At 37.9% G+C, this 27,028-nt stretch overlaps 1 protein-coding gene across 1 annotated transcript in view; it reads right to left on the bottom strand.

Moving 5' to 3' along the window:
* Window positions 1-27,028, bottom strand: part of LOC129775879 (ras-related and estrogen-regulated growth inhibitor-like protein) — a 63,693-nt gene that overhangs the window by 23,643 nt on the left and 13,022 nt on the right. Inside the window, exon 2 of the mRNA XM_055781052.1 lies at window positions 1,820-1,934. Within this exon, the coding sequence (XP_055637027.1) occupies window positions 1,820-1,895 (76 nt within the window). The 5' untranslated portion in view covers window positions 1,896-1,934. The remainder of the gene's footprint in view (window positions 1-1,819; window positions 1,935-27,028) is intronic.

The following is a 27,028-nucleotide window of genomic DNA, read 5'->3' as shown; positions in this document are numbered from 1 at the left end:
CACTGAGAGAAATAATTAGTTAGACTAATATTTCTCATTTGCTAGTAAGCCATACGGAATCAAAGAAGTGTTCATTCCGCCCGGAAATCAATTATTATCTTTTACACTCCCCTAAAGTCGTAAACGAAGCTCAATTCGCGTTGACACTATAAATGACTTTCCCTAGTGAGACGAAGATGAACTAAGACCATCAGGAATACATGTTGATAAATTTTTAGTTTAACATCTTGATATGCAAACCCAGATCAAGTGGAATGTATTTCATCAGTTAAAAATATTTTCATCAATCTGTAAATTGCTATTTTCCTCTATTCAACATGCTCGAATTATGGGCGAAAACAACGGATGCTGGAAACGCTTTGAAGCTGTGTTTAATCCTCAAATGATGAAGCACCCTCCAAAAATGTTAATGCAATCTTGATGCGAAAGGTAAACACGTAAATAAAGCGAATTACAGACGAGGAGATAGTGCAGACCTACTTCCGGCAGTATCGGCCGGCATTAAAAAACAAACAGAGAGCCCTCAATTCACACGGTTGTTTGCCTAAAGGTTGACGGCAGAGTCATCCTCGCGCTTATTCGCTCTATTTCCGGCGCACCTAGTTGTTTTCTTAGTTTCATCTTTCTCTCACTTCATCTGTCATCTTTCATCGACTGAATTATTCATCGAAATCCTCGGCCCCAACCGGCTCAAGAGTAGTAGCGAACGCACGCCGCCATCGCCAAAGAAAATAAACACTCACAACCCATTCTGAGCCGCTGTGTTGTTATTGCTGTCGTTCTGTCACTTCCACTCCTCAAAATTTGACGTTGGCAAGTTTTTCACAACACAAAGAAGTTCGCTGTGTGCTCGACGCCCATATGAATCATTACTTTTGTTTGGGTTCTTCACTCGGGTTCTTTTGCTACTGCCCCGGCAAAGTGTGCGCCCCCGTTGAAGAACTGAACAAACTGACCGAGGTTCGAAATAGACACTTTTGGCGCAGCTAGGAGTGAAGCACTGCTGTCGGCAGGCGCGAAAGGGACATTTTTGGCAACGTTCCCCGGGTTATTACCGTGCACCGTGTACGCACGCAGGAGGGTGATTTGCATTGCGCCAGAGAGCTGACTAAATCATAACACCTGGGTGCTAGGCGAGATGAATTTCAATTTTGGGATGCTCACTGTGTTGGGCTTGAAAACAGTTTGAACGCTATCGATGGTGGCGTTCGAAACGCCCGGAAACAAAGTATTTATGGTTGGAATGGTTTTGTGAATGAGAGCGTTATGGCGTGCGGCTTGGTGCTCGGGAGCACATCTGGAATTGGAGCGAGATGAATTGAACAGTGACCCTGGTGGGGCTGAACGATTGCGGAAATGACACTGAATTAGTAAGGTATTAGAAACCAGATGGTTTTTGAGCATTGCGTACAATACGAGGTGGAACATTAATTTCATCTGACCTCATGTTGAGAGTATTTCGTGAAATACTTGCACTAGTTTCGATTCTAGAGTTCTGTTCGGTTAACTTCTGTAAAGGGGTCTCACTGACAGAAAACAAAATTATTTATGGTTTTATGGTTAACCATTTCAGCCATAGTTTTATGACGCGCTAACGGAAATCACATGCTCATCCCTTCTCTAGCACGTGTTTTCGCCTTTTGTTATTAGTTCAGGGTAGTTAAACCCCAATGCGACATGTGTACGAAATAAACGCTCACATTTTTCATCAATTCAGGATAATTTTCGGCAGTACAAAACAGGAGCAAAAACACATCGAGTGGCTCATTTGGCATGACCCGGCAGCGACAACGTTTCCGAGTACAATTTGCGTTAATACCTGATTTGCCGACGTTCATGTTCCCGACGACTGCTATCCGCACCCGGGGCACGTTCGTTTTATCCTCCGTCTTCATGCCGGAATCCTTGGAATTGGATCTGCTGCGGAACGATATCTGCAATGAAACGGGAGAGACGAAAAAAAAAGAACATTATAAGCTATTTTAGTAAGAACGGAGTCGCTGGACAATCGAGAGTCATTATAGGTCGACCCTATAAAAAATGAACTGCGGAGGAGAAGAGAACCAAAATAATCTGTTTCGCGTGTTCCCCACAAACCCAGCTGGTGGTACAACTGAAACGGTTTTTGATCTCGGAAATGGGGATAATTGGGGCAATAACATGGTACAGGGGGTCACGTAGCAGCACGTGTAGCTACTATTGTGCCATTGAATTGGACTCGAGAGCAGCAGCCGAAGAGTGTTTCGTCTGGTTCGACAGAAGATATTGTGCATTCATCGGAACTACAACGGGATGCCACGGGTACACGGGTCTATCTTCCCGAGACTCTTCTTCCACACGAGGCTAATAGCTAATAGTGACACTATCGTGCGCTAGAATATGCTGACTGTACACGTGTCCGAGGTTCATTATGTTGTGGCATAAGTGGCCTAATTGAAACACGTTGCGGCGCTCGGTCGCAAAGTAGAGAGAGAATCCGAAGGAATATCCGATGTTAAATTGACGGCCTGATTGACACGTATTGCTGCTACGTGAGGTGAAACTGTTTAGGTAGTGCGCCCGATGCATTTATTTTATATAAGGTAATGCTGGGATCGGTATAATCTCAGCTCGGAGATGCTGAATTTGAAAAATTCACTCTGATGGAAGTGGGTAAGAAACGTTACTAATAACTTATATCAAACATGATGGTAGTATTCGTGATTAATACAATTCCCGAATTAATGTTCATCGTAGGAGCATTATTACTCATAGCAAACCGATGGAGTAACATAGTCTTTTACTTGAGCCTAAAACTGACTATTTCCACATTAATTCATCAAAAGTAGCAACGGTTCGCATGTTTGTTAAACAATACACTATTATGATAAACCACATCCACGACTTACTCTGTAATTCATCAGAACTGACAAAATTGAACATTGATAGAACAGTCTACTGGTCATTCTGAAGATTGCTTTCTTGACTCTGGTTCACGATAGTTGAGCCTTTTGGGAAGAAGTGGATCTTGAGTGGACCTGGTCAGAGCAACTGACCATAGACAAAAAAGTAGCATTTAGACAAAATGAAATTGTCGAAACATGAAACATGTAACGAAGGCTGTCCGCGTGGACTCTGTTTTTCGCTCCCAGCACGACACGATCAGTAATATAACAAGACGGATTTTTCATTTCATTGATTTTCTCGATAAAAAGCACAAAACCACCAAACTGCACTGTCTTCATTTTCTGATTCCCTATTTTCGATTGGATTTAGGATTAATTCAATTTCACCAAATTGTCGTGGTTTTTGTTTTCCGGTTTGTCGAGAACACGTCCTGTTTCAAACAAATAAAATTAGATCAATGTGTATTGATCAAATGTGTTTAACACAAAACACGACAAACAAAGATTCAGTTATTGAATACCTAACATTTTTTCCGATGTGTTTGTCAAACCTGTCAGTACATGGTTACGTTACGTTAAGTATTTCAGTCGATTTTTTTTCATTTTCGATGTTTGACATTCTTCGCCACTGTTTATAATTGAAGGGTGACAAACAAAATAGTGTTTATACAAGATCTAAACCAAACTTCATCTGTCAAAAAGTTTCAAATATTTGACCTCTAAACAAACAGTGAAGGACCACCTTTAGCAAACTACAACAAATGTCTAAAAGTTCAGGATCCTCAGATAGCCCTTGAACTTAAACCATACAAGAAACAAAAAAAAACCAAAAAGTTGAAAGGTATGTCTATCACTCTTGTGTAAAACACAAGAAGTGACTATCCGATTTTTGAGGAATTCGAGTCTCCCATTACATTCATTGGGGGTATAAGCTAGCACCTGAATCATGCTTTTTCGGAATCGGGATGGATTGTCAATTTTCTTGAGCTGTTGATGATACAGTCCTGCCTCCGGCATGCCTTGTCGTCTAGGGGAGTTAACATAAGCTCATGAATTGTATTGAACACATGGCAAAAAATTTGGATAGAAGAAGTATTTTTTCAGGTGTGTTCAATTGGCCTATTTTCTTATAAGGTGTTACCAAATATTTGATCAGTTCATTTATGCGTATGCGAATGTCTGGATGAATGTTCGATGTAGCGGTCTAGCACCATCTGTCATTAAACAACATAAATAAATTCGTTCTGTTCGAAAAACGACCGACGGTTTAATTATTTTAAATTATATTTAAATTATTTTAAATTATCTCGATTAAAAATAGGGTATGGGGGTTTAAATTTGTAGTTATATGGATTGTTTGAAGTCAAATTTGAGAAAAAAAAATTCAGATTTTTTTTCTGCATCGGTATTAAAAATTTAGTAATCGGTAGCATGGTTGAGTTGAATTTTAATTTTTTTATTATTTTTCGAGTTTTTGACGCGTACACAAACGAACAGAACATTTTTGTATATATAAAGATAGATGAAATCAGAGATAAAATCAGAAGTAAAATGAACATTGTATCCACATTAACATTTTGAAAGATTCAAATCATCAAGAAGTTCTATTTTATCCTTCTTCAAGTTACAAATCTAAGCTTAAATATTGGCTGGAACAGTACCTCTATTACTGGAACAATGCTGCTGAAAGCGTTCCTATAGCAGAGTTTCAATTTATGCAATATTTTTGTACTAAAAATTGTGAATTTTCCGATTGATTATGGTAAGAAAAGTATAAAAATTGTTTTCTAATTGTAAATTCCTACAGAAAATACTTATATAATGTTCAATTAACTACTGTTTATTACTATTACTGGAACATCTACCCTACGCGAAAAAGACTCGGTGTTTTGATTTTACTCCTAAACATGAGTCATCGAAGAAAGACCACACGCTATCTAAAAAAAACTGTTATATAATGGTAAAAAAAAGATAAAATCTTAGTAACGTTTGCAATCAAAAAATGGACAAAAATTCCCGATTTTACATGAGTTTACCTTCACACGCACTGACGAAACTACCTATGCAGCATCAATCATAGTAACCCATGAATCAGCAGAAAAAAATTGACAGCTCAGTCGAACCCTAACCGTGATGGCGAAAACAGTAAAGCTACTCCGTTCAGAAGTGTGCGCGTTCAAAGAACGGTACCCCGCCGCGTCGAAAACGACAACCCTGAGCGATAAGAAGCTTCAAAAGATGCTGAAGAGGAAGATCGAGGAAAAAATGGCTACATCGCTGCGTGCGCCAAACAGTGAAAAAGTACCTGGCGAATATGGACATACATGTCAGGAAGCGAAAGTCCCGTCCACTGGTATTGGAGCGGCAGACAATGACGCAGTGGCAGCGGCTGAATAAGATGGTCAAATCGATTTTCCCGGCGAATCGCGACGTGGCGGTGGTGATGGACGATAAGACCTATTTCACCCTGGATGGCAACGATTGGCAGGGTACTTCGTATTTTACTTCCCCCACGAAGGAAGTGAGCTCCGAAGTGAAGTTTATTTCACACATCAAGTTCCCCAAGAAGGTGCTGCTGTGGCTGACAATCAGCGAGAAGGGGATGTCAAAGTCGCTTTTCTTTAGCTCTGGACTGGCCGTGAACGGGGAAAATTATAGTACGAAGTGCCTGGACGAAAACGCGGTGTTTTGGCCGGATCTGGCGTCGGCCCACTATTCGAAGCGATCGTTAGAGGGGATGGAGCGGCTGAATGTCGATGTGGTACCCAAGTCGGCGAACCCGCCTAACGTCTCCCAGCTGCCTCCCATCGAGAATTTCTGGGCAAACCTGAAGCATAAGATCTACTTCTACAATTTTGTCGCGAAAACTGAGAAGGAATTGATAAATAAAACGATGAAAGAACTCAAAAACATGCCTACACACATGTTTTCGTCCGCCATGGCGAATGTTCCAGTTAACTGCCGGAAGGGCGGTCGCAAGGGCGTATGATTTTATTTGTAAGTAAACTAATATAACTACCATACATGGGAAATCAAGCTCTATTATCTGTCTTAGTTTTTTTTATCACCACCAGTGCAAACGTTACCAGCGTATCAGGATTTGTTTTTTTTCATTTAATTTTTATCAATAAATAAACAATAATTGTTAGTTAAAGAACACCGTGTTTGGTACTAGAACATTTTAAAATCTGAACGGATAGAAACAAACGATATGAACATTTCATGTGTACTTTTGCCTACCGGCAAGACAAATATTTTCATTGATAATTCTCGAAAAGTGTGTATTTTTATTAGTGTTCTTCAACAATTTATAACATTTTTGTCCCGCAACTACAAGGACATATACTATTGCTATTGAGGGCACTGCCTCGCATCGCTGAAGCGTGAGTCCATTGTCGCTGTTCTACGGAAAAAAAAACTTTATTAACAGTTCAGTGATAAACAATTATTCGGGTTGAACGCTGGATGGATGAGTTTTTTGATTAATCAAATAACATAAAATAAAAATTTCCACTCATCTTTTAACAATTTCAAACTACCTTCGTTCCTACTAATCGGAAAGATTTCGTTGACGGACAAAATGCGTTATTGTCGTTCTGAATTGAGAAAACATAAAGCGAGCATAAGAAACGCGATAGTATCTATATATAACTTGAAATAATTTGAAAATAGTTGGAATTTTTTTTTTTTAATTAAGAGAGCTGAAAGTGTCAAGCTAAGTTATTTGGTCTAAATCGTCCGATGAAATATTTGTGTAAAAAAAATCAATTCAAAATTACATAAAATGAGAAAGTGATGCTCAACACGGTATTCGATCAAATATCACGTTTCAAGGAAATAACGAAGAAACGAGTGCTCTTTCCCAACTCTACAGATGTAATGCATAAATTTAACGATAGAATATCGAGTTTTTGGTTGTTCAGCAACAATGTGCGAGCTGTGCAAGTTTCGGAGATTTTTCAGCAATCCATTTGGAAGCAAACTTTACTCTCCCTACTCTGAGATGCACTGAATCTGATTGAAAGTATCATATCTGATGTGTAGAAAAAGTCATCTTATAGAAAAAGATCCTTATTTTCAATCCTTATTGATGTTAAAACATATTCGATTTATGATCGTTTTTGAAACTGATGCTTCCGTCACTTTTTCAATTATATTGATGACGAATTCAATGAAGAGTGTTGCTGATCTCTGATGCATTTACGCATACTTGAAGGGCTCATGGCATCCCCGGTTACCACTAAAAAAGTTTTATGATTTCACGGCCATTCTTGGGTATTTATCACTCATAAATTTCGTTTTGGGATACCAACTCAATAAGAAAAAAAATTTCGAAATGAAGCATTAGAGGCCGTTTCAAGAATGTGCTGTTTTCCAAGAATCTTATTTACGCATTCTGCATGTGCATCATTGCAATTTTCCATCGCTTTGAACTGAAACGATTTAGTCGCATTGATATGTTCGAGAATGAACGATGACTTCAATCGGATTCTTGAGCGTCACCATCCGCCGTTTTTGCGCGTATCAGCTGCTTATGCTTTACATAGAACGTGTCAATTTGAAAATAACAAAACATCATTAAAATGTGAACATGTGAAATTTAAACGAACAAGAGTACATTCCATCTTGCACTACTAGTGGCACACGATGAGTGCGTCACATTCTCATAAGACGCCAGAAGGCGAATACCTGTCACAGTTATGCACGTGCAAATATAGCTTCCTTTATCGTAAGCCAGTGTCGGGATAAAAGAAACACGAGCCCCGCGTTGCCACTGTCACTTTCAAAGGACTCAAGAAATATTGTCTTGTGCTCGGAGCACTCCTCCGAGAGTGGGGCACAGAAGGAGCCACGTGCTTTGAGATCTCTATATTTTACATAGTTTGTTATTTTTTCTAGTTGTTCATCAGATTTGTCGTTCCGATGAGAAAGTTCTTCCGAAATCGATTGAAAACAATGGAGACGCGGTATGATTTTCCGGTGTAAGCGGTTCGGCTTAAATCCTGCGAATAAAGATTAATGCGCTATACAAGCACACACACACGATTACTTTCGCATCAGCACTTTAATTAAGAAATAGCGCAGCATCGCCGGCTGGCGGAGCAGAAATTGCTCTCGAATTAGGTCAGTGATTCACTCGAAGCGAAGCTGAGCGCGTTCCATTGGGCTAACCTGCAGGGAACAAATACCATATGTCAAAATCATTCGCTTGTAAACAGCATTCCTTGGCGTTCGATTTTCGCCATTGCACTCTCGCGCTTGGTAGCGTTCAATAAATGAATGATTGATATTATCCTCGTTATATATTTTTGCTACGATTAACACAACACTCTTTGTGTCTCGCTCCTCATTACTGGCTTGGCTTCGTTCGGTCGTCGCCAAAGAAGCGGGGCTTGAAGATGGGCAGCAACCGGGCCGGGATGAGTTTTCGCAATTATCGTTTACCTACTAACTTTAGTGAGCCGTCGTCCCCTTGGCTTCGCCAGCTCACAAGCTGATGGCGAAATTTTGCGCCACCATCACACGAGTATCAGTGGCCGCCGTAGATTATTGTTTACAAACATTTTGAAGTGGACAGTCGTCTTGAACCAAACTTTACAGAGTGAGAGGGTGTTGGGCGGCGTCGGTTTCGAGAGAGAACGCCGCCCGCTTACTTTGCGGATCAACGGTTGAGTAATCCCGTTGTAAATTCCAACCCAATGTAGCAACACTCGGCGCTCTCGGTGGCGCGTCCTTCGAATATTTGCAGTCACTTTCTTCGACGCGAGTTGAGCGCTTCTAACTAACTTTTGTGTTTGATTTCTTTCACGGTCGTTGACTGTGCGGGAATGAGACGGCGGAAGCGCGAAAAGTGTTCAATTTCCAAGTCGTTGTTTCAAATTAGGTGAGCTGCTTAACAAGTTGCCCTCCTTAGCGCAATATATTCACGCCACCAGATGAGTTATATTATTTCACTTTTCGTGAGTAAAACATCGTTCCAATCATGCTTCTCAGTTTGCACTTTCCTTTTGAATGGAGCAACTTCTTGTATTTGCTACCATGAAGCTAAGTAAAAGGTTACGACGAAGGCACAACTGCATCACAATTGTTAATTGTCAACAAAAGACGAGGGAAAGGGTAGAGGAATGCTTCTCAATCGCTCGTTATGTGGAAATATTGAAATTTCAAAGCTCCTCAGGAAGCGGAAATAGAACTCCGTCTATGAGCCAACCTAAATGTCAGGAGTAGATTTTCTTTATTACATCGGTTTGCTGTAGCGGCTTTAAATTAATTATTACTGCGTTTCATTTAATACTGGAAGTACACATATGCTTTAAAGGCTTAAAAGGCTTATGCAACGAAGAGAGAGTCGTGTTCGAAATTTTCAACAAATTTATTCTTGTTTTACATTAAAACGTTAAAACACAATTGAATCTGCGATCAATTTGTGTAAAATCCGTGAAAAAATTAGCTGAATTCACAATGTGGAGATGAGCGTTGGTACAAAGCACTCAACCTAGCTGACAAACTTTATCTATATCTTCTATATATATAGAAATCTCGTGTCACGGTTTTTGTGGTCGAGCTCCTCCGAAACAGCTTGATGAAATTATACACAAAAAACGTGGAAGGCATGAGAATAGGTCGTAAACTACAGCTAGGGTACCGATTACCGTATATTTAATACCGATTGTGGTGGCCCTATGCAAAACAAACATTTTTGTCTGAATATTTTTTTTCGTATTTTATCATTAAATTGGCCTAAAGTCTGCTTCATTTAATATTGGAACACAAACAATTGCGTGTAGTTCAGTCATTTATTAACGAATTCATAATTTGTTTTTCATACTAATGTAGCATTTTCTTTACTCTTTAATTAAATTATTCATTGCTGTTTCGAAGAAATTCTCGTACTTTTCCCGTAATACGGCACATTAGGCGGCGCACACCCTTTTCGTCCACCGTTTTGGCGATTTGATTCCACCAGTTCTTCATTTGAGTCATGTTCCTAACAAGTTTTCCCTTTGCCTTAAGCCTCCGCTTCGTGATTGCCCAGTATTTCTCTATCGGCCGGAACTGGGGGCAGTTTGGGGGGTTGAGGTCCTTCGGTATTACGCTGACCCCGTTCGTTGCGTACCATTCCATAACCGTTTTGCTGTAATGGCAGCTTGCCAGGTCCGGCCAAAACATTACTGGACGGTCGTGGGCACGAATAAACGGCAGAATCCGTTTCTGTAGGCACTCTTTTTTGTAGACTTCTGATGTTATTGTCTTGTCAGTGAGAAAGACTTTGGTTTTCTGTCCACAACTGCATATCCCCTGCCAAATCATGTACTTGCGGGCGAATTTATCCGCAAACACGAACTTAAATTTTGCAGGTACATCCCCCCGAGCCGTCGCCAAATAAAATTTTTGACCTGGGATTTGTCCAAAGTCCGCCTTCACGTAGGTCTCATCGTCCATCAGAATACATCCGTCGAACTTGGTCAGCACTTGGTCGTACAGCTTTCGAGCACGGATTCTGGCCACATTGTTCTGCTTCAGCGTCCGATTTGGCTGTTTGCTGGCTCGGAATGACCTTATTCTTTCCCGGAGACGAATTCGTCGCACCGTACTGTGAGCGGCCTGGAACTTATTGGCCAAATCGCGGTCTGAAAGATTGGGATTCCTCTTGACGGCCTTGATGACTTTCCCACGCAGTTTCCGGTCGACAGTTCCACTCCGACGCTTCGAATGCGGCTTCCGAGCCGTCGTCAATGTTTCCTTGTACTGCTTGATAACACGCCATACGGTATTTCTGGGCATTTTAAGCTGTTTAGCTAGCTTAGATGCCGACAACAATGGATTTTCAAGAAAACTGTGCACAATTTTATCTCTCCGTTCGGCTTCCATGGCGGTTGTTTACAAAATGCTATCGTTTGGTGTTATGACATAAATACATGGTGAAAGGTAATGAATTTCCCGACACGTGGGTGAAAAAAGTTTCCAAATCCGTCCACTAGGAGCGCCACAATGAGCAAAAGAATTTGTTCCAATATTAAATGAAGCAGACTTTAGAAGGCATATCATTCAAGCTAAATCGAGTTTTGGGAAGAGTATCAACCTTGTCACTCAATTTGATATAGAAGACATTGAGCTCTGTGATTCATTTCTGTGATGCCAAACAAGATAACGAGTTTTCGGTTGGAATAAACACGCTTTTAAAACAAAAGTTTCAGCTCTGCCATAATATGTTTTCAATGAAAAAAAAAAAAAATTTCTGCAGGTGGAGAAAATCCTCTTTATTATGGTTTAAGTTTTGGCGAAAATGTGGAAATTTATAGGAAAATAGTCAAATTAGGGTCAGGGCTATGTCTTATAGGAACTGAAAAAAACATCGAGTAATAATTTACATTCAGATTTTACAATTTAAAATTATTTTCAGGTGTGCTAATGTGGTAGAGAGTTCCACAAATGATCCACGAATAACGAATTTCATGTCAACTAGTATTAGGATTTGGCAGCACCATCTCAGATAGCAGTGAAACGTTTTGGGTGTAAAGACATGGGTCATTCAAGCAACTTTGCATACTTGAAATCTTCAAAAATGAACCAGCCTAGTTTTTTTTTTAAATTTTTTACAAAAAATTATAACTCAAAAACTAAATAAAAAATTCTGATCAAAGGATAAAATATAGAAAATTGCTTAAATTTTTATAACAAAAATACATTTTTTTTTAAATTTCGTTGAAAAAATAAATTAGAAAATTAAAATCAATTTTTCTCAAACAACGTATTTTTTTAAATTCTCAAAAAATACATTAATAGCTTTCACAATTTTTAACAAATCGTCCGAACATCAGAAGATTTCAGTAAGTACTAAAACTTTGTCGAATACACTATACTGCATCTAGACTTTAAACAAAATTAGAATTAGTTGTAATTTCTTCAAAGAAAACATGAACAAGTTGTCAGAAAAAATTTGTCCCCGTAAAGGTTCCCATCTTCTGTTGTATGGGTGACTTGTTGGAAATTGTAATTGTAATTTATATATTTTTTTTCATAATTTTAAAAACACATATTTTTGAGAAAAATGAATTTAAATTTAAAAAAAAAAAAATTTTTTTGATGAATTTTTTTTTCAAAAATTTGTTTCTAAATTTAGATTTTCCGAAAAAAATTGAAAAAAAAACCCTAAACTTCAAAGTTAATCTATCAAACTTATAAAATTTTAGTCAAAGAATAAAATGTAAGAAATTTGTTATAGTTTTCTCTAAAAAATATCAAAACAATTTTTGAAAATACAATTCATTAAAACGTTAAACTATTAACGTTAAACTCGTTACATTTTCATGTATAAATTATCGCGATTTACTTGCTCTGCTAGCTTTTTCTATTCAGAAACATTTCAAGAACATGTCAAACGCGAGAATTTTCACACAAAAATATTACGAGTAAAACATAATTTTTTTCAGAAGTCTTCATACAAAATATATTTATATTTTCTAGAGAAATTAAAAAAAAAGTGTTTTTCAGAAAAATAAATTTTAAAATAAAAAAAAAAGGTATTTTTCTATGAAAATTTAAACAATTTCCTACATTTCATCCTTTGAACAGGATTTTTTGTTTAAGAGTTACAATTTTTCGTTGTAATCTAATTCTTTTTTTAAAATTCAAGTATGCAAAGTTGCTCAAAAGACCCATGTGCGTTTCACTGATTTCTTAGATGGTGCTACCAACAGCCAGTCGAGTTGACATGAAATTCAATAAAAATCGAATGACTTATTTTGACATTCATTTTTCGTCAACGCAATGATGTTGATTTGCATCGAACAATTGAATTTGAGTCGAAAGGATTTCAGAATGCAAAAGTCGATTTCGACCGAATCGCGAAGTCAAAGGATTGGTCATAATCGTAGCTATGTTCTGATTTTCTACTCCAACGAGATGGTATCCCTAGTCAGAACTATGTTTTCGAGGCAGTCAAATAGCATCGAGAAATAATTTCCATCTTTTCACATTTTCAATTTTGACATAGGACTATGTATTTGATTTCTATATAGGGGGGTCACTCTACGAAAAATGTTACGATTTATTAAGAGTTTTCAAACGCATATTACTCAAAATGGTTATTGCGACATATGTTGTGTTATATATCATTAGACAGGAAATTTATCCAGAATTTTTTTTTAACATGAACAGTGAATATAGTAGAAAAAAGTTAACAATTTGACTATTTAATTGGGTATGTTTTCTTTCGATTGCACTATCCACTCGCTTCCTCCCCGACGCAACGAGCAATCGTTTTGCCTAAATTCGGGCGTTAGCCCATAATGTGAGTTGATGCGTGAAATGAATTATTCTCCATTTACCGATAATAGGCATTAATTTTATATTATACTAGCTGTACCCTGCCACGCTTTGCTGTGGCACATTGTGGTTGCATGGTTGAGTTGAATTTTTTATTTTTGTATGTTGTAACAACAATCCTAGATGTGTTTGGTTGTTCTGTATATTGTATTATAGTTTGAGCTCAATCGGTTCCGTACATTTCGAGTTTTTACGCGCACACAAACGAACAGAATATTTTTATGTATATAGAGATAGATGAGAGAAATCGATAAATTTTAAATCACTTCGAAACGTAATTTCAGTTCATAATTTTGTCAAACACGTGGAAAAAAGATGTTTCCATCACATAGAACACATATTCATTGCTGAATAGTCGATTTTCATTAGAAGCTAAATTTCAGAAACGGACTCTGGTCATATATAAAATCATTTTTATTCCAATTTCCAATTTTTTATGCCGTAACAACACTCCTTCAAGTGGATTGTATATTGTGTACAACTTTGAGCTCAATCGGTTCCGTACTTTTCGAGTTTTTGACGCGTACACAAACGAACAGAACATTTTTATATATATAAGAGATTATATGTAGTCAAATCAATTTGTGCTCAATTTATGTTTTTATCGTGTAGGCCTCACTACTAAAAATTTGTTTAATTGTGGTCCAGGATGTCCTAATATCGAGTATGTTGTTCGGTTATGTAAAAATGCAATAAATGAATTTAAATGGCTGCTGATTTAGATGATCGGAGGGGAATACCCACGAAGTTCACCGGGTCAGCTAGTAAAACTATATAACGCAATAAATTTAGGCGCAAAGCATATTAATTCATTTCTAAGAATTGTTTAGAACATAGGTGAATTTTCAATACAATATTTAATAGAAAAAAATTAGTGGGTTATATCTATGATATAACCGCAAGGTTCACGTGGAACTACCTTAGCTTAGCAATCATTCGTTTGTATTGATTAAATTCTTGATTGAATGAAACAGTTTCCAAATTCAATTGAGTTCAATATATTTGCTCTGTGAGTGAAAAAAATGAACAAATGCCGTGTAAAGTCAATTCATTTATTGTGATTGATTGTTCTTCGTTACAAGTAAATTTAATGACGGACCTTTTACGTTTGGTATGATGACTAGAACAAAATATATGTACGGAAGACTTATCAAACGTTTGATGAACCAGCCTAAGGCTGAAAATCTTCCCAATAAAGACAAAAAAAATTATCAAACGATTATTTTATTTTACATTTCCCTCTGAAGTTTACATCCCAAAAGTGTACATACTTCTCGAATCTCGAATTTGCTTGAAACTGGGAAGTTCATTCGCTTCTAGTGGCTGCACAATTTTCCCAGGTTCCTAAGGTTAGAAGGTCATGTTAGGACAGACATATTCCACTCTGCACAAAGGCAAGCGAGGACAAAAGTACTCGCAGTTTGCATTTATTTGCAGAGCCGATTTCCCCAGAAACCTCGATTTTGAAGTCTGTGTTAGGGAAACTCATTTCAATCGGAACAAAAATACCCCCGATTTGTATGAATTCGCAATGCCGATTTCCCCACGCTTCATGGATTTGAAGTCTGTGTTAGGGAAACACATTCCAGTCGGAACAAAAATACCCCCGACTTGCATGAATTTGAAATACCGATTTCTCCAGGCACCTTGGTTTAGAAATCTCTATTAGGGAACACATTTCGATGGGAACAAAAGCTCCCCCTACTTTCGTGTGTTATTTTTCTTCTTTTTGGCTTTAAGAGGGTTTAAACTTTTCAGTTCACTCGCCTCTAGGCTCTTTCGTGTGTTTGCAATGCCGATTTCGCTGCTTGGTTTTAAAGTCTGTGTTAGGGAACATTTTTCGATGAGAACAAAAGTCCCCCTACTTTCATGTATTTGCAATGCCGATTTCCCCAAGGCTGCTTGGTTTTGATGGCTGTGTTAGGGAAACCGTAAATCGGGCCAATCAAAACGATGCAGTTAGGGCGTTTAGATAACGCCTAATATTTTACAGTTGTTCAATTGTTTATCTAATGAAAAACAACATTTTGTTAGTTGCGATAGATGCGTAGATATTCCGATATTCCCTATCAAGTGATGCAAACATCTCTCCTATCCAGTACGAAATGTTCGAGCTATAAGCATTCGAAATCTTTCATTTTTTCCTGCATGTTCTGTGTTTAGGTTTTCATTTTACCCTCCATATATTCCGGTTAGACGTAGTCCCACGTCAAAAATACTGAAAACTGCGTATCAAAATATTGACAATATGGATTACGCCTGCGTCGAATAACTGGTGAAATTGCTGAGACCTAAAAATCGCACGAATTCCCTCCGTGGGGAAAGTAATATTATTCACACCAGATGGCTAGCCCCCATCCCCCTCAACCTAGAGCGGTCACAATCATCCCACCCAACTTTTGGCGACTTGTGGACTGTTTAATAACAACCCTGTTTCCCACATACATATCACTCACTATTATATTGATTCCACCAAAATGTTACCCACTCGCAGGAGCAACAGCAGCGGCAAATGACACGGCTGTATACACGCAAGATCTCCCCGTTCTAACCGGTTCAGTCCGGGAGGTGTCGAAACATGGAATTTACGCATCCGCGAGTCGCCATCCGGTCGGTCGCGATCCCGATACCGAACCACCCAAAACAACTTTCGCAGAGGCGAAAAAAAACCCATACACACACAGCTGGCGCCACAACGCTGCTGTGGTGACACTTCATAACGGCGGCCGCAAACAAACTGTCCAATCGAACAAGTAACCATTTCGTGCGCAACAAATCGTACATTCCTCACCTAGCGGTGATCTCTGTTATTTCTCACAGATCTCCCCCGCGAAAGGCAAGACACAAGAGCCAGAGGTAGGGGGGAAGAAAGCACGTGTTGAAGATCCACCCTGATGACAAATGAACTCCATTCGAATGGATTCATTCAAACGCGCGCGCTTGCCCGCCCCCACCTCTCATATGTTCACACGTGGAGCGTTTGGTGGGAAGCGCGAAAACAAACGCCGATCGTTCCTTGATTCGGCATTATGAAAAGCTAATCCATTTTTTTCCGCTCCGTTCCTGTCCAATTTGTCAATGATGGAACGGTCGCCGGCCCGGGACCGGCGGACAAAGAGAATATTTCCCCTTTCGGTGCGATGATCCAAGGCGGGGGGATGTTTTACCGGAAATACCAAGATATGATGAGATGAGATGATTTATATTGCTTTTTCCAGGAAGGGAAGAGCTGTCCCCGGTTCAGCTGCGGCTTGTTGTTGGCTAATCGATGGCGGCGGTATGCAGATTCGAGTCGAGTGATTAAACTTTTTGATTTGAGCTGTGCAAAAAACGAGCTAGGCGATTCCCTCTAGTTGAAATAAAATTTAATTTCTCAATCAGCTCAAAAATAAACCCAACGCAGATCTAGTGGCACACCACCATGAGAAAACGTATCCGAAAGGGGATATTTTTAAACGGAAGAATAGCTATCTTATTATTCTACTGGTAGTGGAAATATCTACGCATCGGTTTGTTTATCATTTCACGTCAGAGGAATGTGAAAATATTATGGTGACGTCGGTGCGACAAACGTAAGATGTTCTAGGTTTGTATTTTTGTGTGCGTTTTGACGATATCAGTGACGACGCATTGTTTCATACAGTCGCATGTTTTATCAGCTTATTTTTCTTGAAATTGTAGGATTATTGAGCCACAAACTTCGGAGGTGACGCCTCCCTATCAATCACATCAACACATGTTTTACACAGCTTTAACCATATATTACAAAGGTAAACGTGACCACGAATTTTCAGCCTACAACGACGTCAAAACTACCTGAATTGACCTACCTGAATGAATTGAGCTAGTTGGTTAAAGTTAAGTATAGCATCTTGTATATATTATCATTATTAATCATTATTAATATGAATAATTGTTTGATTAATTATTAATATTAATCATTGGACATTCAATATATCGGTTATAAACACGTTATCACAGAAGCAAGTCGAAATCAATCAAAAAAAGTTAAATGACGAATGATGGTTCTCAAGATAATGGTTAAAATTGAACTATCTCAATCAACTTCCACTAGATCATACCAGCTTTTTTGCAGATGCTCGTATTACGATTGCTGAGAAAATGTTCTCATAGTAGCTAATATTAATTCTTTTCATGCAATTTATTTTGGGGAGATCCATAAAACGATTCAATTTCATTACGAAAGTGGCATAAAATTGAATTTTCATTGTTCCCTATGGTTGTCATTTGAAAAAGGATTCCTCTATTTCAGTGCTTCATTTGGCTTCCGTTCGAGATTCGAAAAAAAAAGAATGTTTTCGAATGCTTATAACTCGTACCATTCTTAATGTTACATGGCATTTGTTCAAATTCTTTACCCGCAAATCAAATATGTTGAATTCAATAGTATACGAAAATTGTTTCATTCAATTAATAATTTGGTCGATACAAACAAATGATTACTAAGCCAACGGTAGTCCCACGTCAACTTTGCGGTTATATCATAGGTATAACCTACCCATTTTAATTTCAACTGATGTTTGTTTTGTTTTCAATATTTGGACTTCGTTGGATAGACAGCTCAATGGCAGATAAAGAATCATATACAAACACATTCTTACGAATGAATGAAAAACCAAGGTGGTCGATTTTTACTACTTTTAGAACAACAACCAACAGAAGGTATGGTATGTAAAATGAAAATTTGAAAACCAAACGCGTAGAAAATAATTAAATATTTCGAACGCTCATATCTCGATCATATCGTGGAAGACAGCGAAGATGTTTGCGTCAACCGATTGAAAATATTTCAACGCATCTTTCTAAATAAAGAAATACATATAATTTTTTAAATAAACAATACAATAAATACAAAATGCCAATTATTTTCTCAACGCGCTCAATCGCATGTTTTGGTTGGTCCGGTTTGTGTTCCTCAAATTGAACTACAATTTGAATACATCAATATCATTGCAGAAGCAATCGTAGCTATCCACCGTGCATATAATTCTATCCGAGGGAAATAAGAAAAAGAAGCTATCATATAATCATTGGGCGCGCTCTAGTTAATCGCGGTTTCCATTTTTTATTTGGTTTAGCGTGCATTTTTTTTTTGCTTTAGAGTGACCTCAGAATATTTACAAAACATGTAAACTGTTTGTACCGATGATAACTATTATAAATTGAGATTTCGAAAAACATTCTCTCTTAAGCCAGCCGATCCTTTCTCGATACCGATCCGGAGAGTTGTGGAAGAATGTTGTCGAACCGTATTACGATCCTGATCCTTTTTATTTTTACTTTCAAATCCGAGAATCGATGAAAAGATACTTCGCGTCGGTTTCTTTTCCTTTAGGCAAAGAATGTTTGTGAATGATTGAATCAAGCACAAGATTTTTTTTATTTCATGCATTGTCAATGGTGCCTACAGTGAAGAGAAGATGTATTACGTGTATTGACAATAAGAGCAAAATTTCCAACATAATGCCAGCTTGTGTATTGCTCTCGCTAGGAAAAGAATTAATCTTGAATCAACCATTTTCAGCTGCTCCCAGATATTCCAATAGTGTAGCCTTTTTGACATAGCCGGTATGAAATTGATTGTGGTGTTTCTGGATGCACGCAACTGGTACTCACAACTGTTCTTTCGACACACTTCCCGATGGCCATTCGAATACTTTAAAGAAAAGGATTGCCTGCCACCACAAAAGCACGCAAACTATCGCCAAACACCAAACCACAAAACATTCACCTAAGAAATATCCCAAAAAATTGTTTTGGCACAAATTTACTTAGCCACACTTAGGTAAAATATATATACTTCGATGTAATTTGGTGAACACAAGTTCCATTCTTTTATAGGTCGGAGGATTCTCTGACCATTCAAAATGTAATCTGAGTGGCTCTGAGTGAGCTCGATATTATATTTTTGTATCACTTGTTTTTGTTTCACTCTTTATATTATTTTATCACATTTCCTTTCTCGAATCGAAATAAATTTGCAAAATAGCGCTCTAATCGTCAGTTTAAATCATACATATTCGACCTCATGTGTGGAGCATTTGTACTAACAAGTTATTATCTGTAAAAAATCGTAGAAACGAGTGACAATCACTCATTTTACTGATTTTGTAACAAACATAAGTATCCTTTTAAAGTAAGTTACTTATCAAGGTGCCAAATGATACAACATTTCGAAGGAAGGTCGGGAAAGACGGACACTTATGTATAATTGATAAAATTTATTTTTATTTTAAATTTGAATGATGTACAAACTTACAATACACACTTACAATACTTACAATAGATTTGACACTCACTGTCTACACCTAGCTGGCCGTCTGTCAAAATCTCATTGTCAACAAGTATTTTTTTCATATTTTCAGTTACGTGAGTGTTTTACCATCACTTTCCTTCCATTTCATCGAATCAGCGGTAAGTTTTCTCATTTTTACTCCAGAAATATTGTTGTTAAAAGTCGGGTAAGACGGACACTCCGCCTAAGGGAAAGACAAACATTTTGTTTTCAAAACAATTTGATTATTTCCTCCTTTTTTTTTCAAAGATGCCCACTAATTACGTTTGCAAGAGCAACCAGATATTATGAACAAATCAGCAGAGCGGGTTTTCAAACGTAACTCGAATCTGATTGCCGGAAAATTACAAGCCCTTCTAGGTGACTTTAGTCAAGCCTTTTGTTTGATCATTTTAATGTAACTTTTCGAAATTTTATTTAAAGAATTGAAATGAATTTTGATCGAGAATTTTAATATACTGCTTCCGCTATCGATGGGCATCTTCAGTCAGTAATCGCAACGCAGAGCAAAGAGTAGCAACTAGAGAATGGGAATACAACGTTGGTATATGAATCTAAATCCTACCGTCCCGCAACCCCAAATGCGCCTCGCCTAGATACTGTCAGTCAGGGTCCGAAATCCTTGAAGATGAAAAATGAAAGTCGACTCTCCTCTCAGTAGCTTCGCTTCGACTAGGACTACTTCGGTATTTGCCGTCAACATGACTTGAATTGAGAGCAAGGATGACTGATGCACTATTCTAGCAAATGGTTATTCTAATTGACGTGACTAATGAATACGAATCTTTCTCTTCATTCATCCTGACTTAAATCCACACTACTACTCTCTCTGACACGTGTCTCGATACCCACGTACACAATCTTATAAATCATATAAAGGGACACGAAAACTTGATTCCTGATGCAAAAAAGTAGTTACATCATTAATGGATGGTTTATTGTTTAACCACCGTGAACTCAAATCGACGAACTTAGATAGTTATCAGGTATGTTATATAGGTTCGCGCGTTAGTATTAGTAAATAACGTGCATAATGGCGTGCAGTTTGGGAGGAATTCTAAACAAAATTTTAGTTCACTTTGTTTTCGATTTTGTAAAATTTTGTAAATGACGAAAACCGAGTAAAAAACGAAAAACGAGTTTATATCAACAAAATTCACAAATTTGGCAGTTTTTCTGAACACAACACTGCACGCTATTTTATATGGGCGAGTAATTATCGGGTACAAAACAAAAAAAATCTAACTCACCTGTACTATATGTCAGAAGACGTTGAACTCAAACATCGATAAATGCATACGTGATACATGAGAAAGAAACGAATTCATTTTAGAGGGAGTCACTTCAATATACAATGAAGTCCATTTGACGAAGAATGAAATGAGATAGTCGAGTCGTAGAGTGAGATGGCAACTAAACGCCCGAATGACTGTTGAGTCATGTACATGGAGAATCTGCTGGAAGAAGCAAAACTCATTTACAATTGAATACTAAGGCTTCATAATAATCATCATCTCCTGACTATCCTCAGTTGAATATGATTTTGCCGAGCCCTGCTTTCAATCATTAAGTGATAGACCGTGAGTCTCCTCCATATGATTCAGTCCAGTGGAATAGCGATGTTGTTTTCTGTTTGTTTGTTTTTGTACATTTATGAATGAATAGATAAGTCGTGCATCTTTCAATCTAGCAAAGTCAGTTGGTGATTTAGAACAGAGAGTACGCCAATGAAAACTTCCACCCTCTAATGTAAAAACAACTCTCGAAGTTGATCCTGCAATCAGTAACCGGATCGAAGCTTCGCATAATATGTAAAACTTCAGATACACTCTACGGTAATGAAAAATCACTCAATGATAAACGTGAAAGTGTTGCGAAGATCAGAAACCGAAATGTTCCGATTTGATGACCGAAAATTGTGGAGAAGGCATTTGAGATGCCAATTACATTACCTGAGGTGAGACAAACCACCGTCTACTATGTGGATGGAACGGAAGTTGATACATGAGCAAATAATACTGGCACGATTACAAATTGGACAAAAGAGGCTGTTGCATAGAAGGCTGAGCAATACGGGAGCAGATTTAGGTAGTTATTGTGGAATTAAATTGAACGTGAAGCAATTATCAACTGATTAAAAACCGAAGATGAATGGAGATAGAGAAAAGTGTAGACGAGGAAAGGATTAGAAATGATCCTAAATTTCGTTTGATGTTATGTAATTCATTTTCGATAAGACAACAAACAACTAACAAGCTTCAACAAGTAAACTATTTATATGTTCGCCGCAGGTAGCTTGAATTTAACCCATCCAATATGATAATTTCAATTTATTTTCGATCCAGCTTCCCAAATGAATATATCATTCGCTTTTATCTTGATCCAATCGGACTGATTACCAATCAGCCTGCTGGCACACTCTTACCCCCATTTCGAAATGGATTGAGTTCGATGGTTGCTGAAACATGAGCTTTACTCTAGCGCAAGTCTCTGTCTCACAAATTATTTCGGAAATAGTAACAATATGAATAATTATACTGAATGATAACGAAGCAATTGGTAGGCTGATGTTTTCAGATTGTTTTGCTGTTCTATGGCGCTCTGTTACAAAGTGTGTTGAGCGTCTTCAGGCTTTCGCCGCCAATTTTCCGATTAATAACATATCTAGCCAAAGCATGGTTGGAGTTACGAGTGCTGTCAGCTTTGAGCAGATTGGAAAACTTTCCGCTCTCGAAGTTGGAAAACTGAACTGAATTGTTTTTTTTTCCTCTGTGCTCTCCAGCGCTTTACACGTGCCGCGCATCGTTTGGATTTTTGTTATTTCATGTTATCAACAGCTGCAAAGTGTAATTGCTGTATGACAAAAGTTTGAGATATGTTCCCAGTTCAAAAGTGAACTTCAAATTTGTTGAAATTTTTCACGCGAATTTTCGCGGTTACTAGGAACAGTTGAAATAAATTTTCACGAGAAGAAATCCGATCCATTATGATGACATACTTCTTAAGCTTCACACGCAAAGTTCAACGGCGCATAATAGAGACAGAGGGGGTTTTCCGCTTCAAACCATCAAATTAGCAACTTCTATTTCAATCTCCCATTTATTCGATTCCCACTTCAAATGGTCGATTTTACATTCTCTGCTCCTTGTTTTCTTTTTCCTGGTATTTTTACCTCGGTGAAATTCTTAAACTCTACTTAAGCTGGGTGGCGGCTATCGGATTCTACCGCGCGAAGACACTTCGGCAAGAGCAAACCGCATGGCAACAACAGAAGTCGTGTACTGAAATAACAAACAAAAAGAATGGAAGCCGAGAGGAAAATCCTTCACATAAAAAGTGAAAGCAGCATCTCCATTCCATCCAACGAGCGAACGAAGCGAACATTAACTTGATCTCTTTATGTTTGTACTTCATGTTGCAGAGTGCAATTCTTTTTTCTAATTTATTCTCACTCTCCATTCTCTCCCAAAGTGGTGTTGCCTTACGGTGGGCCATTTCCATCGGGATTTTTTTTATACCGCGAATGGTCCATTTTTATTAATCTTTCCACCATTTCCCCGCAGCACTTTGTAACCGGAGCGGGGCGCCCATCTACATCTTTGAAGAATCTGATGAGCAGTCCGGTTTTTCGGGCGGATGTTTTGCATTTTCAAATTCCGGTTGTTCTAATGAATCTCTTTCTAAAATCTCGCTACTTAGTCTGAAGGTCGCATGATTGAATTCAAATCTCGTATGTGGCAATTCGAGACGTTGGTTGTTTTGGGTTGCGTTGCGTGAGCTAAAAATAAGCTGGCGACAGAATGTGTTTTGCGAAACTGAGGTTTCGAGATGATCGTTAAATCGATTGTGCAACTGCGTCGGAACGCAGTAATGTAACCCCACCTGTAGAGCCGGAGTTGCTATTTTCATGATGACTAACTAACGACGGTCAAATGGTGTTCCCATGTTTCCGCCGTTGGACATCAAGCAAACTGCACGCACATTTATTTATAAGCCCTCGGGGATAAACATGCCGCGTTTGATTTCCTTTGGAATGGACCTACTTAGCAAAGTTCAATGGCATATTGGGTGACATCTCGGAAGGAATGTGAAACAGTTAGTCGGTGGTGGAAGAGCAGCAGCAGCAGCAGCAGCAGAAGCAGCCTATAAAGTTTGTAAGTTATTGCTGACCTCCTTTCGAGGCATCAACACGAATTGACTCTGCTAATGAGGCGGACTATTTATCGGTTTTTCTATTCCGCTAGAAGGCGTGCAGCATCGACAAAACGCGCGCGCTCTCTCTATCTCTGTCTCGGGAGCAAGGATGTATTAAATTAGAGAACTCGGTGAAATTTAATAAGCTTGTGCCGTGAGTGCTACATTAGAACGGTTCAATCGCGAGGTTCATGGACCGTAATAATGGAAAACAACGCGGTCCTTTGATGTGTTGTGACATACTTCACATTTCAGAAATGCGATGTCACGGTTCCATCTGTTACCTTCACACTCGGAGATAATGATGAACGGGTTGAAATTATCGAGAAGAATTTTGTCCAAAAAGAGGTAATTTATTGCTCAGTACATGCTGAACTGGGGAACGTTACTCTAAGCCCTGCTGTCATACTCTGCCCACGCAATTTCATCGTGTTATGTAGAAATGCGAATATTTGGAGCGGAATAATGCTAGCAATGTAATGCGACGTATTGAGACTTTTCACAAGATCTCGATTCATTTCTTAAGCGTGATGGGTATGTATTCAGAGTATGTATAGAAAATTAACTCAACCTGACTTGCCCTTCTTATTGCTTTTTCTTCGACCAATTGCGAACAACATAAATGCTGAACCACGCGATATGTCAAGGTTCCCAAATGGCATGGGATTTCTGAAGATCGTTTTCACACACCCGTAACACATATTCTTCGTATCATATTATATATTCTCTTCACCTACATTTTGTTGCTATAGTAAAAAATCGATACATATTTTGCAAAAAAAAATCTGTTATTCTTCGTCATCAAACCTGGCTCGGAGTATGTACCGTGAGTACATTGAGGAGAAGTATATTTTTAAATATTATTGACAGTCCTGTAAAATTGATCAATCATCTGTCAACACTCGCCGAGTTTGTGCAAGATTGATAGCTGGTAAGCAGCACAGATACTGAGTTCAACTGACATTACGCAGCTCAGTTTTCATTTCATAAAAAATCCTAAATCGGGTAAAACTGACGACAGCTTTTTGTTTCATACTATCTGCACGGCAGTGGAACTCCATACAAATCGCTCGTCGAAAAGTGTCTCCTTTTTCACCGCTTGTTTACATCGACGAATATGAGCCTGATTCTCGAATACACTTCACGGTGGAAACGAAATAAACGGCACGCCATTGAACTACGTTTTACGAGTTAGTGAAGTGTCGAAGATAATGATGAGTTTTCATGCAGAATGAACACTTTTCAAATAAAAAAAAATCATTAATGAAAATTAACTTCTTCGTATCAAACTGGTATTCAATGTGAGTGGAAAACATTGTTTTCTTCATGTGGTATAAAAATCTCATACGAAAACTTCATCTGAAGATAATTTGATATTGGCGATCTAACGCAAAACGTAAACGATCGGTGAGACATCTGGATTTTGTTTTTGAACTAAGAAAATGATGCTAATGTAACCTAAAACTCAAAAACAAATCACGTATATTTTACTTCCGGGCTTTCCAAGGTAGTTCTCACATGCAGGAATCGTGCATTTTTCTACTTGTGTTTGATTGTGCTCTCGAATTTCCTTCTTTAATTCAACCATTGTCAACATTTTTATAGTTTTCACTACTGAAAGAGGTAAATAAGTAACATGTTATATATAAAATTGCGCAGAATTAAATTTCTTACAAACTCATCGCAATCAAATAATCTTTTATGATTATAACATTGTAATTTATAGAAAGAACTACAAACCTTCCATAAGCCCACAAGGCAAAATTTAAAACCATCATCACTTTCACCGCAGCGCCGCCTAGGTGTAGATTTGTACGTTAGATCGCCAAATATAATGATAAGTTTAGTGGGAAAATAATCTCGTATCCAGATGTCGACACCGTACCGTTGTCATCGCAAATACGTTTCATTGACGAATTTACATTGGATTTACAAACAGATGGCGCAGCGAGTAAAATGTGCTATGTACATTTCGAGAAATGGCTTGTTATAAGTATTGTAACATTAATTTTTTTCTACTAAGTAAACGATGAATAGCGTGTTTTGCACTAAAAATACTGAAAATCCTTCTCGTATCGGCCCCTACATAATCAATTATATCAGCCAATTTGATATGATATCGATTTCATCGCAATTATCCGTAGTATCAATAACCGGTATGCATTATCAAACTTAAAATTTTCGAAGATTATCTATGACTTTGGTCAAATGGCGTAAATATACAAAACTCCAACTTTCTTACCATATACTGACGACATTCAATGGCTGAAATAAATCTAAATTGACATAAAATGAATAATCACCACCGAATCTTGCTTTTCAGTGCGTAAAATAAACAAACACCCTCACTTTTGTGGTTCTGAGCTCTAATGTAGATGCCGCATTAGCTGATTCAGCTTTGCGTAAATTCGTCAATTCCGTTTCCACCGTGAAGTGTATTCGTAGTGTATTCGAGAATCAGGCCCTATATTTTTTTCAACTATGTTTCGAAGGCGAGTTTATACATAACTGACAGATTTCTACTACGAGCTGTTTAATAAACGGTTGGTGGGAATGAAAAGGTAGTGAAAAGTGGGAATGTTTATGGCTTAATTCATATAAAAATTATCGTACAATTTAATTGAATGAATTAAAGTTGTCAACAAAACTGGAGTTAAGCACATCCTTAAATTTGAACAAAGATTGACTTCCAGCTGTTTTTTGATATTTATTGCGTGATTTGCTTACTGTATAAGTTGTTTGAAAAGAAGGTTTAATATGATTATTTAATTTTGAAATTTATATTCACAAACATACAAATATGGCTAATATTAATTTCATATGTATGATGTGTCAAGCAAGCCTATACATGCAAACGTGTGGGCTATATACATACATGGCAAATTAGTTCGGATGAATATGCGACTTATGTAGGTGCAAATATGACTATTCACGCTTAACTTTTCAAAAGGACCTATCTGTTTTGATCGATTCTCTTCATCGACATTCTCTACCGTTAAAGACTCAGCGGTAAAAGAATTTTCTGATATGTTCGACAATTAGAAGTGTAGAGTGATACCTCGTCTATCAAATTATACGGACAAACTGAAGCAAAATCTTTTTGCAAGGCCGTGGTTATCGAAAGAGAAAGTCAATGAAGAGATTCGATCAAAACAGATAGATCCTTTTGAAAAGTTAAGCGTGTATTATATACGATCATACCATTACAAAATATATTTTCACTGGCATAGAAAAGAAAAGAAATGGCGGGAAATATCTACGTAGGATCACAAATCACCATTTGTCTATAAGAGAACATTTATGT

This window comes from Toxorhynchites rutilus, chromosome 3, assembly GCF_029784135.1.
Source record: "Toxorhynchites rutilus septentrionalis strain SRP chromosome 3, ASM2978413v1, whole genome shotgun sequence".
Lineage (NCBI taxonomy): Eukaryota > Metazoa > Arthropoda > Insecta > Diptera > Culicidae > Toxorhynchites > Toxorhynchites rutilus.
The sequence above is the reverse complement of the archived record's forward strand: the minus strand, read 5'-3'. Positions and strand labels throughout refer to the sequence as shown.